The sequence below is a fragment of the Papilio machaon genome, chromosome 11 (genome assembly GCF_912999745.1).
Source record: "Papilio machaon chromosome 11, ilPapMach1.1, whole genome shotgun sequence".
NCBI classification, from domain to species: Eukaryota; Metazoa; Arthropoda; class Insecta; order Lepidoptera; family Papilionidae; genus Papilio; species Papilio machaon.
The window spans coordinates 8,428,287-8,444,406 of NC_059996.1; the positions used below are offsets into that span (position 1 = coordinate 8,428,287).

The following is a 16,120-nucleotide window of genomic DNA, read 5'->3' on the forward strand; positions in this document are numbered from 1 at the left end:
AAATTATAATTCACGTTGTATAATGTTAAGCTAGATATAATTATCTCGTACACAAAACGTAACAGATTCGCGAGCAATATAATTTGTGCCGTGGGCGGGATTCGGGTAACAGGGAACAGAGGGAGGCGGATTATGTTCCGAATGTTATTTCGTGATCTCACGCAGCCGCTAAAACATTCCGTCAGGCGCCGCGACTTTTGGTGAAGAAAAAGCAAAAAAAAAAAACAAATTACGGATAATGTATACGGGTAATCAACAAGTAATTTTATGTTTCTGTATGAATTTATTAATGTCACCTTTTATATTATTATTACATTCGTTACCCACATTGTTACTGTAGTGTACTTATCAGTTTGTACATATTTGGTTTGTTACAGATATTTCAGGTTATACGAAAAGTAGAGCTGTAATTAACTACATGAGGTAATGAAAATGTCATGATGCTGCCCCGGACATCGTCATCTCGGCGGCGGAGAGCGTCAAGAAGCGCAGCCACGTCCCCACAGACGCGCTCCCCGCGACCTTCCGCGCAGCCCTCTCGACGAGCCTCATTGGCTACCACAGAAACTGATGACGAAACCGAACCAATCCCACAAAGAAGCCCCAGAGCGAGTCTAGCGCCCGATGCCGCGTTAGACATGTACCATCGAAGTCCGAGACACTCTCTCGTACCGGAGACAAGATCCGCCCGAAATTCTATCGTACCGGACACGGCATCACAAATCAGAAACACTCTAGCGCCTACCAGAAACAACTTAGGAGTTGATTTAGCATACGGCTCCAGATTAAGTCTCAATCCGCAGGATTTTAACAGAAGTCCAAGGAACAGTATTACTCCAGATGTAACCGCGCGGAGCCCTCGACGTAGCTTAGTACCAGATGGCACATCATGGAATCAACCTAGAAATTCCCTCGTCCCCGACGTGGGAAGAAGTCCAAGACATTCGGTTGCATGTATACAGATTGATCCAGCGCGCAGCCAGAAAGAATTGGGTCCAAGTCCACGAACGAGTCCCAGAGGTAATATAGGACAGGATACAGCTTTTAAAAGTAACGAGTGTTCTGACTTTGTTAGAACTCCTCGCGGCTCTTTGATACCGGAATGTCAGAGAAGCCCACGTGGAAGCATCGCACCCTCGGAGAGGAGTGCCAGAGGAAGTTTGGTGGCGGGAGAATTGGACGCCTCTAAAGTCAGCCCCAGAGGAAGTCTCACATTAACATTTCAAGAACCATTGGTATCAAAGGAGAGAAGACCGAGTGAAGAGAGCCAATGTGCAGGTAACTTTTTTTGTTAATATTCTTAGATATGACACTCGGTATATTGTTCTTCAAGGTCAGACATACATCTTCATTTTGTAGCAACAAGAGGCCGCAGTGTATCGCCGTACAGAGCATCACTGAGCGGCCGACACAGTGGAACTGGTGCTCTCTCTGACACTGGCTCTAGGAGAGCTTCAAGTTCTGTCAGTCAAGTAAGATTTAATATTTTAGATATGAATAATTCTTTCACTGTGAATATTACGCGTAACGTATCAATGTTATTTTAGGTGTCCGGCGATGAACAGAGGCGGCTTTGTGGGGAACAAGCAAAGTACAGCGAGAGAAGTGGCATGGGCTTGGGTGTTGGTCTCACAACTTACGGTTCAGTTGCGTACCAACTAAAAGATGCAAATATGGAAGCCTCCAGTACTGTCGATTTTGTTTGCAGAGCAGCTAAAATTATGAATAGAACTAGTGAGTATTCTGGATTTCTGTAAATATCTGCGAGGCAGTTCTTATTTTTTAATGTTTTATCTAAATGTGTTTTTGTTGCAGTTCTGATGACAGTATTTTTGGCCATACTTTCTGCGTTGCCAGTTATTATGCTCATAATGGGTAAGATAATTCATAAAACAAATTGAAATATTTCATTTCTAAAGGTTTGGTTTGTGACTCCCAAACATCTATACTACACGGATACCATTTAAGAAATAGTGCGATTCCATGTTATAAATAAGACAAACCTCCGATATGAAATTTATACAAATATTCGAATAGCGTTATTTTGTTTGTTAAAAATCTTGTTCTAAATATAAATAGAGTCAGTTATATCAGTTTTTAAATTGAAATAGTGCCACATTCTATTATTTTCTCGCTGTTATTGTCAACTAATAACTTTTATAATATCATCTCTTATCTTAATGGAAGTTAAATTGCTTTTCATTTGTATATAAATAAGTTGGGCAGCTGCCTGTAACGACTTGGACCTGTTCCAATTCCACAATTATTAAAAAAGATGCAAAATGTAAACCTTTCCTTTCAAACTTTTGATCAGTAATGAAAGTGCGGTATTAGTAAACGTACACATATCGATCCAGTGAATTAATATGGATCATGTTTTGATTATACACCAGCTAATTAAATTGAATGCGGATTTTTAATTGCTTAAGTTTCCACCAGGTGTGCAGTACATTCGAGACTGCCCCGCGGAGCCGCGCATCCCGGTGTACATGATCGTGGGGGGTGCAGCGGGTGGCGCCGGTATCTGCTGGCTGCTGTGGGCGCAGCTCGTCAGTAGAACCTCCAACTCCCCGGCCAGCGTGCCTGAAAGAGTCCTGGCTTACACCCTCACTGTCTTTCTGATGGGATGGTGAGTGACGATGCCGGACTGCTCATCACATAGTAGAATGAGATCACTCCGTGACTTAGGCTAAATTAAGAAGCGAGCGTAGGTCTTTCTTAAAGGCCAGCAACAAATCTGCAGTTCCCTTGTAGATACGCTAACACGTTCACTTTTTTTTCAACTCATATTTTATTCATGTACTAGATGTCGTCCGCGACTCCGTCCGCGCTTTATTAAAAAAAAATAGCCTATGTTCCAGACTATGATCTACATCTGTGCCAACTTTCATCGAAATCCGTTAAGCCGTTCTAGAGATACCTTCAATCAAACATCCATCCATCCATCTAAACATATGCATTTATAATATTAGTAAGATAATATGTTTATGTAGAATGTGTGTAATGTCTAAGGTATGTGTGATGACCTCTGTATATATGGAAATAAGGTTCGCGTTCGGCAACTACTGGACGTTGGGCATTCTGTGGCCAGACTACGCTCCTACGCTGTTTGAGCCCAACCAGTGGTGCCACCGCACACTGTATGTGTTCGCCATCGCGCAGCTCGCCGTCGTCTGGGGAATCATTTTGTTGATTTTCTTGTTGTTGTTGACACTTGTCATATGTCAGGTAAGTTAAAGTTATCAACTCGTCAGTAAAATTCATCCAAAAAAGTCTTTACAACTATATTAATCGATTAATTAAACAAAAGAGATCTTGAAGCACAAACATACCACAGTTTACATCATACTTGTCAACAAACTAATTCTGTTTTAGGCAAGATTTTTAGCCAGACCAGAAATTTTAATGTATGCTCGAAACAGTGCCAGCAGTAGTTTATCGACTTGCATTGTGGCAACTAACTACTTTTGGGGACATAGGTGTTCGGTTGTGGTTGGCTGGGCCCGGCGCGGTACAAGTAGCAGCGGCGCAGCGTGGTGCTCGAGCTGTGGCACAGAAACATCAACAACACGATGGACGTGGCGGGTGCGTTGTTGCCCTTCACACAGCTCGTGCGCTCCGACCTCACCGTGCACGTGCAGGAGGTCCTTACCCAGGCCACGCAGCCACCCTCTGCTGCAGACCTGCACAAACCTAAGATACCTGAGATAAAAGAACCAAGTGATAGAAGTGACGAGGACATGAAAAGTCCAGTTAAAGTGGGTGACGAAGGGAATGTGGAAGGTAAGAACGGCAGGCGCGGCAGCCCGGCCTGATGGTTGTTGGTTGTTCTGCCGCCGCACAGGAAGAAGCACGTGCATTTCGAAGCAACGGACAAAATATACTACTTTTGATATCTAAGTGATATCGAAGTTGTTTGAGGGCAGTTGTCACTAAGTTTTTTTTCTGCTTGCTGATCGAGTGCCGTGCTCAATTTTCGTGATCTCTTTATTTAATATTATATTGATTTTAATATGTGAATATAAAATACTATAACTAGTAGATAATTTAGATGTAAAGATAAATGCATTTTAACCATTACGTTAACTTTAAGAATCCACTAAATAAAAATTATATCAAACAACGAATATTTTTTAGTTCAATGACTTTAAGTCATATGAGTATTTTAGAACCAGTATAATACATCTAGAATATAGAATCAAATGAATTTAGATTTAATATTAGACAATTATTAAATTTATTCAGATTTTTAATACAAAATTCAATTGTATTTTTTTGTCAAAACTGTTTTAAGATTGAGTTGTAATCAAAATGTGTTGAATGCTGTAGTTATTAGTTATATAACATATTTTGTAGGAAATACTGATAAGCACTGAGGTGGAATAAGTCTACGTAAAACTGCATGGAAATGGCTTTAATAGGAATTTTGTGGAGCACAAAATAGTTTTGTAGTGAAGAAAAATTATTGCCTGTTATGCTTTTATTTTGATGTGCTTATAAATTATTGAGAAAGGTTTTTAGTAACACTATGGAAATGACCTTAGTTTAGTTTTAGACATGAATGTACACACATCGCATATATTTTAATGAGATATTGGAACAACATATTTGTCAAAATATTAAATATAGTGTAGTTTGACTGCCACATTTGTAATAATTAATGTATAAAGCTTTTTAATTATTACGTTAAACTTGACAAAAATTGTATTGTTTGCAAAGAAATTCGTATTTGATAGAATAATTAACAGTTAAATATTTTTGGGTTAACATATCTTATTTAGGTTATTTTAAGGCGCGGTTTCTTTTTTCTCCGAAACGTCATAATAAAAACAATTTTTCCTTCAAACATCATGAATTAATTAATATGCTTAACTGATTAATATTTGAAGGGTTTTCTCTTACGTCCTTACATATGACGTCGTCCCAAAATAGACCAATTTTGCACAGAAGCTTTTCTACGTATATTTTTTAAAAGAAATCTTTTAACTATATAATGATATTTCACACTGTACTAAAGCTGGGAGGGAGATTTTTCTTTCACAAAAAGGTGCTGCTTTAATTATTTTTAAGATGTTTACCGCAATGCGAATAGAATTGAATAATTTAAAAATAAGTTAACCATTCGATAAGTTAGGAGGTAACTTAAGTGTACTAAGTAGCCCTTAGTGCTATTTAGATACAAATTTATGATAACCAACTGGATATGGGATCATAGAATATCTTGTAGTAAGAAGAAGCAAAGCTACGTAGAAGTACCTATTAATTTTTTCCTAATATCGATTGTAAATAAAAAAAAATATTGCGACCATAAATAATACTTACGCTATTTTATATTTAAATTGAATTTAAATATTTAAATAACAATTTTAATAGAAACATATCGCAGTATATCATATATTAACTTTAAACTTTTCTGGTATTTTTACATATTTCTCTAGTGACGTTAACGTTATGTAAACCATAAACCTCTTTTATTTCTCGCCTTCTTTTATGAAGAAGCTACAAGAAGTTATCCGAGTACATTTAAACCAATGAAATTGTGTTTTATATAAATTAAATCCTGAAATGTAAAAGCAGTATATAGTATGAAACTATAAAGAAATCCTTATTTTTAATAATTCAGCATAATGCGTAAATACATAACTGTATATAGCTGAATGATTATATTAATATTTTATTTTATTTACATTAATAATTAAATAATATTAACGTCAAATCTTTACATAAAAACTTTTCTGTAATATTAATATCTATAACATAGCTTAATAACTGGAGTTATTTAAAAAAAAAAAATAATCACTCCGTAAAATTATTCATTGAGAATATTACAATTCAAATGCACAATTATTTATTATTACATGTATTGGAATAATTAATAAATTCTGTATTTAAAATTAAAGGAAAAAACTTAAAACTATTGATTGATAAAGTAATAATCAATAGAGGAAATTTAAAAGTTTTTAATTTATTTATTAATAATAACTATTTTTTGTCAGACATTTTATGAAAAAATACCTTTTAAATAGACCTTTTAAAGTAAAGACATTTGTAACAAAATTATATCATAATATAAAGACTATGTATTCTTAGAATTAAAACTTATAAAGTAAATCTATTATATAATTAAAAAAATAATAAATGTGTTTTGTAAATTGATGCCTTTTATTTTTATACCCAATCAATATTAAGAGTAGGTACGCATTGTGTTTTTATTATAATGTGGTAAACGAGCAAGCGACCACCTGATTCGCCGAAATGGAGAAGCGACCGCTGCACAAATTGCAGATTCGTTGCCTACTTTCAATCGGCAGAGGAGGAGACTACAGAAAGAGATTATTTCCTCTTCCTATGCGTCACCTACTCTGCCAAATCCTCATTCTTTTTCCATCTTTCTTCATAAGAAAAGGTTGGGAAGGTAAAGAGGACTAAAATTAGGCCTCCAGCACCGCGTTCATCAGATAAAATGCAGATTTAAAGGAATTTTTATTCAAGAATTGCATAATGTCGTCCGAACATGGTTACTCTCAAATTGAACTAATTTTGCCCTGCAAATACTGAGTCATACAGTTGATATTAAAATTTCATGAAGGTAAGCGGTCTTGTAAAAACTGTAAACAAGCAATTAGTAGAAAGTGTCGGCGTGCTCGAGCAGCGCAAGTTGCGGCTAAGCATGATTGATGCGCCGGAGCCTTCACTTACAACTAAGTAATCACCGTGGAGCATGCAACGCGCTATACTTAATTGATGACTTACATTTCCTTCGCCTCTACAGAAAAACATGAGACAAATAAGCTATTTTATTTAACGATTTAGTAAATAGGAGAGAGAAAACTGTACATTGAAAATACCTAAGCAATTCAAGTCTTATTGAAAACTGAAACTCTCTCCATTCACTTCTAAAGCTTATAACTCATATTCCGGTTATAAATACAAAATGCTTTTCACAGTTTCCTTTTTATCACGTCATAAGTAAAGTGCTACCAGATTTAAAGAGCTTATCCTAGAAAGGTATCTTACGTAAAAAGCTTCACATTATGACTGGCTTATATTTAAGTACAGAGCTTTTGGAAACCTTCCGACCACACCTTGTCTTTAATCGAAATACCACTCTCGTCTTTTATTATAATCGTTATAAACAAACATAATTTTTTTTTGTAGACAAAAGGAAAAATTATATTTTGCCAGTGCCAAAAAATACATGTATTTTAAGCCAATATGTAAAGGAAAATAGTGACAGCTATGCAAAGAATTTTTTGAATTGTTTGAAACAAAATACACTAGCGTACTTTTCTCTTATGCAATGAGCATTTTATTTTTATTTTATCAGTCTTGACGACAAAATTACCTATATCTGGAATATATTTTCAATTCCAATTCATCACAAAAATTAATCAAATACCATTTCATCGAAGAAATCGTATAAAAGATATTACAAAAGTAATATCTTTTTAATTTTAGTTATGTATTTCGAGTAGACTGAAGTTAAAACATTTTCTATAGAAAGAAACCACACAAGTAATTGAAGGTAATTGCTATTTAAAGGTTTTAAATAGGTTCTCTTTGACGTTACTTTTAGTTTAATATTCGATGTCGGTCGTTTTTGTTAATGAAATAATTATTTCGTCAATATCAGTTCGCTGCATGCTGAGGACTAGCTACAGTCGTTATAAAATAATTGGAAACTTTATAGATTTTAATAAATACTGGAATTAAAAAGATAAAATAATACTTAAATTTTTCTTCAAATTACGTTTAGTTTCTAAATTAATTTCTGAGTGAAATTCTTTGCTACTCATGCGTATTATGGTAATGAATTATTTTAAGGCTTTCATTATTTACAGCAAAAGTAGTTTTTTACTATGCTATTAAGCAATTATTCTTAGAACAAAAGCTTCACTTAATAGTGTAAGTTATGATAAAGCGTTTCGACTTAAATTGCTTTCACACTAGCTTAGTTAATGCTTTGCATACATCTGCTAGTCTCGTCCACTTGCAACTACTTGAGAAGTTTGAAGCTCTCTCGTAACTACTTACACTAGCACACGCAAGAGTCTTTAGCGGAGTAAACAAACTCTTAATGCCTGTAGCACACAGTAGAGAAAGCAAAGCTTAACGCCTATAGCATACTGATACTAGAAAACGAATCGAAAATGAAAAGCTGAGTTTATTCCATATTAGACTCGATTTCGAACAAATCAAATCAATCCTAGATATAATCATATCAAATCAATCCTAGTTAGAGAGTTGAAAATAAAACTAAAAAGTAGCAGAGAAAGTCAGTTTTATAAAATTTCGAACCTCAGGATTACAAGAGGTCATAATTCAAGATGGCAGGTTCAGTGACATTTTTATTGAAGCCAATTGATCTTACCACTCATAACGTTTAGGTATAAAACTGTGAAAATTTGAAATGCCTTAAACACTTACAAAATTCATATGTGTATCGTTTATCGTGATAAAAGCGTAATTTACGTTTTACATTCTCTTCAGCGGTTTAAGTCAAAAATACATACAAAAGTCTATTAAGTAGGAAACAACGATGAATTTTATTTATTTCTTTATTTAGTAAGAAGTAGTAAGAAACGATAAAAGCGTAATTGTATTGTAACCAGCGGACCGGAAACAGCGCTACGTGCGGACGTGCATCGACTATTACTACCACTGAGAAAACAACATTTTCTTTATTAAAATGTTAAATTGCTGTTGTAATTAAAGGTGTTTACTTTCGTCTGATGAGTTTATGTTCTGGAGGGCTAATTTAAGTCCTCTGTCCCTTCCCAACCTTTTCTTATAAGGAAAGGATGAGAAGGAGAAGTGGAAGTATTCCTTTTCTTCTCCTGCTTCAATTAAAGGTAGTCAAAGCATCTGCAGTAGCGGTTATCTATGGGCAGCGGTCACTTCGCCATTTTAGTATTCAGGTGGCGTCTTACTCGTTTGCCGTCTTATAAAAAAGATACTAGAGTAACGTATTAAAACGACAAATATTATCAAGACGTAAAAGCTCATCCTTTCAATTTTCAGAGTGCAGCGCATTTTATAAATAAATATTCAATGTGCATAGAAATTTCCACACGATTGAGAATTGAAGAGAAAGCTTTCATGTATGCACGTGCGATGTGGCGCACTCTCAGATAAGAGAAACAAATAATGTGTACTATGTAAAGATAACATTGTAAAAACATTTATGATGTGAAACTAAATAAGTAGGTATATCAAAGCGCCAGTCTTATATGGCAGGGGGAGAGTTAGAAAATATGAGGAAAAGCATGATAGTACGAGATCTGGATTTTGGTTTGGACTTTTTCTAATCATTGAAGTTGTCATTTAATTCTTTATGTACGAGTATCTATTGATTTGACGCTATATTAAACGAGGTAGTGTATTTTTCTAACGAGTAGTGGTTGTACATAATTAAGATTAAAAGTTTTCTTTTCTTCTCCATTCAATTACGTCGATATACGAGTTAAGACAGAGCGTAGCTAAATACATCATTTGAGTCGTACTTAGGGTTGCCACTTTGTCGAGTGTGATCCTTATTATAATGATTGTCATGTTGCGAATTCGTGTTACGGGTTTGTCATCAATGTTTTGTCAAAACAAGTTAAATTTTTTTTCTCGTCGTCCGCTAAAGAATGAGGGTGGTCAGCTTTCGCTTTTCTTGTCAGCCAGTCTTTTGATCTACGTTTTGCGTAATGTTAGCAGCCCTAGTAGTAGTCAGTTTAAGTGAGTCCACATCTCGCGCAAATCGTCGCCGTCGCTCGGCTCTCGCTTTATTAAGTTACTTCAGATGAAGTCGCATTTCGTTATCAAATTACTTCTTTTTATTATCGCGAGGAGATTCAGACTCGCTGTGGATCAGGATTTATCGCGATTGTACTTTTTATTTCCAACAAAAAATAAATTGATATAAGGTTGTGTTTAAATTAAAATTATACTAAAAAATATAAAAAATAAATCAAAACGCAATTTCAAAGTAGCTTTCTAGTTTTCTGGGCAAATGCTTTTCAAAAGGAGCACCGTTTGCCCATTTGGATATTATAACTTTATAGTTGAATCAAATAAAATAAAAATAATATTCGTCCTAAAATGTTTTAAAGCATTCCAATAAGTTTTGCTTGTTAGCTGGACGCACGAGTCCCAACTCTCGATCGAGTGGACTCGACACAAGCATATTCTTTACGCCAATTACTTACGGTTCGATAAAAAATCCATTATATAAAAGTTTAAGTCGTATTACTTTCGTCAAACTTTTTCATTTTGACTGAATTTATTTCGATAATGTAAATAATTTTTCTTTGGGACATTTTAGTTTTAAAAAATCAATATGATGAGGAAAGTTTTGTTGTTTAGTGTAAGTCTTAATATAAGAAAAGCTAAAGATTGTGTCAAAGAATAACTTCTAGCTCTACACCTTTGTTGACTCATTCTTTCATTTAGATTTGTCTAAGTTATAATCCTATGAAAGAAAATAACAAATGTGATAAAATTAGTATTCAACATATTGAAATATTAAATTAAAGAGTAAAATATTACGCTCCATTAAGGCTCCACTCCGCAGCCTGACATTATGATCGATGACGCTCAGACTCGCTATTGCCTTACACCCCTTTATTTGTACAGGGGTTTGGAATCACTCATCAGAAAATGCATAATTAAACAAGTTATGTGATGATACAGACGAACTCTTGAAAATGTCGTTCCAATATTATGATTAATTCTGTTATGTTTTATTAAAGGAAATGATAAAGCAAGCATTAAATTACTTAACGTGAGACATTGTTTTAAAGCTATACGACCTACTAGTTTCAGACGCTTCAGAGTTCGTAACGCCAAATTAAAATTAACCCTGCAGATGAACACCTGACTGGTTCGAAAATAGTCGGTGCCGCCAACTAAAAATTATACGTGAGTGTTAGCAGTATGTTAAGACGTCAAGTATAATATGTATGTTGTTTATTGTCTGATACTATTCGTAAACATACGAGTATATGATGCTATATAGAGATATGTAAATGAATTGTTTAAACTTTCGTGAGATATAATAATAAATTAATTAAGAACGGCTTAACTCACGTGTGATCGTCCGGTGACGGCACCGACTAGTTTCGGACCCGTCGGGGCTCCATCTTCAGGGTGAGTTTTTTATTTTGAGGACAGTGCGAGATGTGACGCGACCGCGAAGTCCTCAAAATAAACACTCGCCCTGAAGATGGACCTCTGACGGGTCCGAAACTAGTCGGTGCCGTCACCGGACGATCACACGTGAGTTAAGCCGTTTTAAATAAATTTATATGTAAATGAACTGTATGTATTTTAACTTACCCGGTTTAGTGAACGATATCTTCAGACGAATTATCATCATCTTACTGCCGCTCGCCTTTTGTTTTTATGATAATAATGATAAAATCTTAAGGTAAAAATCTGATACACTTATCATCCTAATCGCATTAGTTTAAAAATGTTATATTGCATATTTCTTATTGCTTTTAATGTTTGAAAAAAAAACAGCAAACCATAAAAATACAAGATAAAAGTCTCTAAGGTAAACTTTGTACTACTCGTATATTTATATATTTAAGTTTCAGTGGTACCTTTTGAGAAAACACTGTTAGTTGGAGAGACATCGAGAGCCTTCAGATAATTAGGTTCGCGGCGGCGACGGCGGCACTTCTATTGATCTTGTGACCGCAATTCATTTTTAAAGGAAATTCGATACATAAATAGCTCATACAGTTCCATCACGTCAGACAATTGTTTATTTATTAAAATTATAATATGATACAAGCAAATATACCGACAGACAAATGGATAGATTTATGAACTGTTTACATGTAAGTCTAGGTCCATGGTGGACGACTCTACTCTAAACGGCTTCACAGAATTTGAAGTGTGAGATGACATTTGATTCTTATTCTTTCCTGGAATGTTAGGGATAAATGAGGGTATTTTTTTTCTTAATCTGCAACCTTTTATATCGTCAATAGTACTTGTAAAAACCTCACTTAGTGTTCACTAAAAACTAAGCACGTTTTGTATACTATTAAAGTATAGTTCTGTAGGAATTGTAAGTTATCCTTTAAGACATATTCATGGGCAAGTTACGATTTCTTTTATTCATAAGTTCACGTCTGGAGGCATGAGCCAGGCTCGAGACTCAGATATAAATCATAAACTGATGAATTTTCTATGTTGGTGCGAGACTTGAGAAACTGAATTTATTATAACTTTTGAGTTTCAGTTATTACAAGGGTTTTTTTTAAATACAACTTTAAACAACTAGTCAACCATACATATTAAGTGGTTGATGAAACAAATGAGTGAAGCGATGGTGCGCTCGATTCGATATTATAGTGGTTCTAGAACTCCAGTTATCTATGAATATTTGAAACGAACCATGCGTACAATTGTCATTCAAAACATTACAATAATGTACATATAATTTTTCATACAACAAAAGTATTGAAAGTTATTTTATATTAATAATTCATTACGTGTCCTAAGCTAGTTGAAATTACTTCAGTAAAAGTTTTAAGCGATTACTGAGTACGTACAACTGACATTACTCAGCACAAGCCGAGTATATTCTGCCAGCATTTATTGTAACTCGTAGAGCGGAACGAGATAACATCTAATTAGTTTGAGAATTCTTTAAGATTACTATTCAGTTTTCTGTAATTGTGAAACAAGTTTTAGATATACGAGAACTTTAATTAAATTCAAATTGTTACATATTAATTAAACTGACGATTTCATGTTACATTGATGCTATTTATTCTAATACTGCAGTATGTTTCAGTAGTAGAATGGTGGTTTGATTCTCTGTCAAATTGTTGTAATAAACATGATTTGTATGGAAAAAAAGATCTAATTTACATTGAAATTTATGACAAAAAACAAGGGATATATTAATTATTTCAAAAGATATATTTTTATTTATACTATTTTTTTATAAACACAGTACACTCCTTATTCAGAATCTGAACATTCAATTTACATATACATTCTTTAAGCCAGATCAGATTTCACTAAAGTAATATTGAAAGTACATAAAAATAATCATGTACTTGTAAATTATTTAGGTCGTAATCTCAACCAATTGGTACAACATAATCGATAGATCGAAAACCCCACATGATATTCAAGGGTCATCTGCCTACTAAAATACTCAAGAACAAGCCTGAAACAGGCTTACTTTTTTATACGGAGTTATGTTAGTGACTCTTTGTACATATCATCATATGTTATTCGTTCGATGTGTACTGACCTCTATATGCCGATAAATCTTTACTATGTTCGGAGCAAACAAATATTTACATTCATCCGTTGCCGGGTTACAGAGTTATGTATAACTGTGGACAGGCGGACATATCGATTTTATATATTTCGGATTATTTGATTTTAGTGTTACATAAAACAATATTTTAATGAAAAATTAAAAAAAATATCTTAATGTATACCTTATGTATACATATTAAACTGACTAAAAAATGATATAAAAGAAATCCAATATGTTAGAAATAGACAAGAACTAAACAAGTTGTAAATGCAATTGTTAATTTAATTATCTCACAAATAGAATTCTTGTAAGTAGGAAATTTTGCTTCTTTCTTTTAAAACTTTATTTGTTTGCACTCGACCGTGAAGATGATACGTGAATCTATTCTTTCTCGTTATACACAAACGCAATACAAACAAGTAATTAAGATACTTTAACAAACTATTTGCTATGAAGGTTGGACATAATTAGTAGGTATTTAATTCTGCTCACTAAGTTTAAAGTTCTTTCAGATGGAAAATTTACAATACAATAGTCTCCGGATTGCAATTACTGGAGATTGTAAGCATTTTAAATTGTTAATTTTATTTTACACTTCATCACAGACATTTTTAAATTCCCATCTTATTTATGTTTTTACAAGAGACGATAATTAATTTAAAAAATTGTTAAAATATGAGAAATATTTTTTTCTTCAATTTCTAATTTAAGAAAATGTGTTTAATTTTGAAAAGAAATAATTTTCATAAATTAAGACAGGTTTATATAATGAAAAGAGTAATTGACAAATTAACTGTCAAGTGATAATTGCGACCCTTCTCACTTTGATGACAAATGTTTTTCAACATTATGATTTCTTTTAAAATTATTAAAATCTTATTAAAACATACCTTTTTAACACAACGTTGTCTTCACTTAAACTTGATTTTAAAAAAAAAGTTTTTTAAGTTACATACTCGTACAATAATATAATTCTATAGTGTTTTGTCATAAAGCTGTTAGCCAAACGACTTTTTTCGTCCTTTCTTCGCCTAAAAAAACTCGTAACAAATCTTAGTTTTCGTGAGTATAGAGAGTGTACAAAATATTAACAGGTTGATTGAACGTCACTTCTCCCCTTTTCCTACCACCTAATCACCTTCTCTCCCCCCCCCCCCCCGACAGGTGTCTTGAAGCGATGTAATGAAACTAAACAAACGGCTACCACAGTTTGATATACATATTGGGGCTTGAAATAAAAGTTTAAGTGAATGAAAAATCGTCGCGAGTGAAACGCGCCTGGACGAGACGCGACGGAAATTACGAAACTTGATATTCCTCTCCTCTCCCTCTCTTATCCCCTGTCCGTCTCAACAATCCCGAGCGCACTACACTCATGTCCCGTGCGGCCTGACTCACTTGCAATAGTATTACATTATTAAATATCCAATTAAAAACACAAAATACAGGCCGCTAGTTATGTTATGTTATAGTTATGTTATGGGTAGGGTATAAAACTGTCACTTTTTGCCCTTTTGACGGTCAAATATCATCGATTTAATTATATATTTTCATAATTAATAAATAATTGCGTTGGAAAATGATTTCATTTGTCAAGGTCTTAACGAATTCATGAAAAATTCTGAGAAGAGGCAAGCAATTACGTAACATCAAAGGAAAGGGTACCGAACCGAATTGGATTTTTCTTTTGCACACACATTGAAATTAAGAATAAGGTAACTCAGCTGGTTTCGTGCTGTTAATTACACATTTCTTTACAAAAAGAAAGCCTGCACAGTTTGTGGAGTTGTAATTATTGTGGTTTTTTGACATTTTCTTTGTTCATGTTCACGTTCTGTTAATTCCGTAATAACACTGTAACCGCCAGGTTTCTCGAGATAAAATTACCAAAATTACCAAATAATATAAATAATATAAAATTACCAAAATAAATTGTTTTGTCAAACATAATGAGAGGGATGGCGATATGTTTTAAAAAGTGATTCGGGGTTCGGAAACAAGGGTTAGTTTTATTATTTTTTATTATTCGGATTAAAATTAAGATGTTATTGAATTTAAAAGTTTCTGCATGATGTAGATACATATAAATAAATGAACAAGTTGTTGTTTGCGACCTCGGCCGTGCTTGATGTATTCTCTTTCAACTTGGTCGCTCTGTCGCGCGCACTGCGCTACTTTCTTATACATTCTTAATTCAGTTATTTTGAGTTTTCACTGTCGAAACAACTGTACAAACATGTTCCCTCGTTTCATTTTTTTTTTAAGAGAATCTGTGTTCTGTATATAGGTAAGAACTTATGTTTATGGAACCCAGAAATATTTTTAGAAATTTTTTAGTATACCTTTTTATAGAGTTAAAAAGAAACCTAGTCATTTAGATAAAAATGCTACAAATTATTATATTTTTAATATATTTACAGGAACTTTTAAGATACTTACACTGTCTTTATTTTCAATAGATTTATTTTAGAACGGTTCAGTGTTTAAATTGATGTTACAAACATATCTGAATTTAATAAGACTAAGTAATTATGCCCTTCGCACACAATGCAATGTAAATTTTTAAAACCCGGTTTAGTCTCTGTGCGACTTACGCAGTACAATTTCATAGAGGTTCGTACACAGCGCGCGTCGCTTACATTTCTATCTGTCATCGCCAAAGGCAGACGCTCGTAACCCATTTGTCAAGATCATCGTCAGAAAAGTCGCTGCAATTTTCAAGATGGCGCCGAATGAAATTTATTCAGTTGACATGTAGCCACTATGTTCTGACGGAAGAAACAACTCATGTCGACGATTCAACGCTGTGGGTACGCATTATATAGTTGCGTCGCGGGAATCGCG

At 34.0% G+C, this 16,120-nt stretch overlaps 1 protein-coding gene across 1 annotated transcript; it reads left to right on the forward strand.

The window, feature by feature from the left end:
• The first annotated feature begins 398 nt into the window (after positions 1-398).
• On the forward strand, positions 399-3,920 carry LOC106709718. The gene is made up of 7 exons (XM_014501571.2): positions 399-1,278; positions 1,360-1,472; positions 1,548-1,734; positions 1,816-1,875; positions 2,440-2,629; positions 3,048-3,228; positions 3,480-3,920. The coding sequence occupies exons 1-7, from the start codon at positions 438-440 to the stop codon at positions 3,519-3,521; spliced, it is 1,614 nt and encodes a 537-aa protein (XP_014357057.2). The 5' UTR covers positions 399-437; the 3' UTR covers positions 3,522-3,920.
• Positions 3,921-16,120: the final 12,200 nt, after the last annotated feature.

Excerpts from the sequence above, each read along its gene's own strand:
- LOC106709718 (XM_014501571.2), top strand. The coding sequence starts at position 438 with ATGATGCTGCCCCGGACATCGTCATCTCGGCGGCGGAGAGCGTCAAGA. Across the intron at positions 1,473-1,547 it reads CTTCAAGTTCTGTCAGTCAA|GTGTCCGGCGATGAACAGAG; the intron begins GTAAGATTTAAT and ends ATGTTATTTTAG. Across the intron at positions 1,735-1,815 it reads TAAAATTATGAATAGAACTA|TTCTGATGACAGTATTTTTG; the intron begins GTGAGTATTCTG and ends TTTTTGTTGCAG.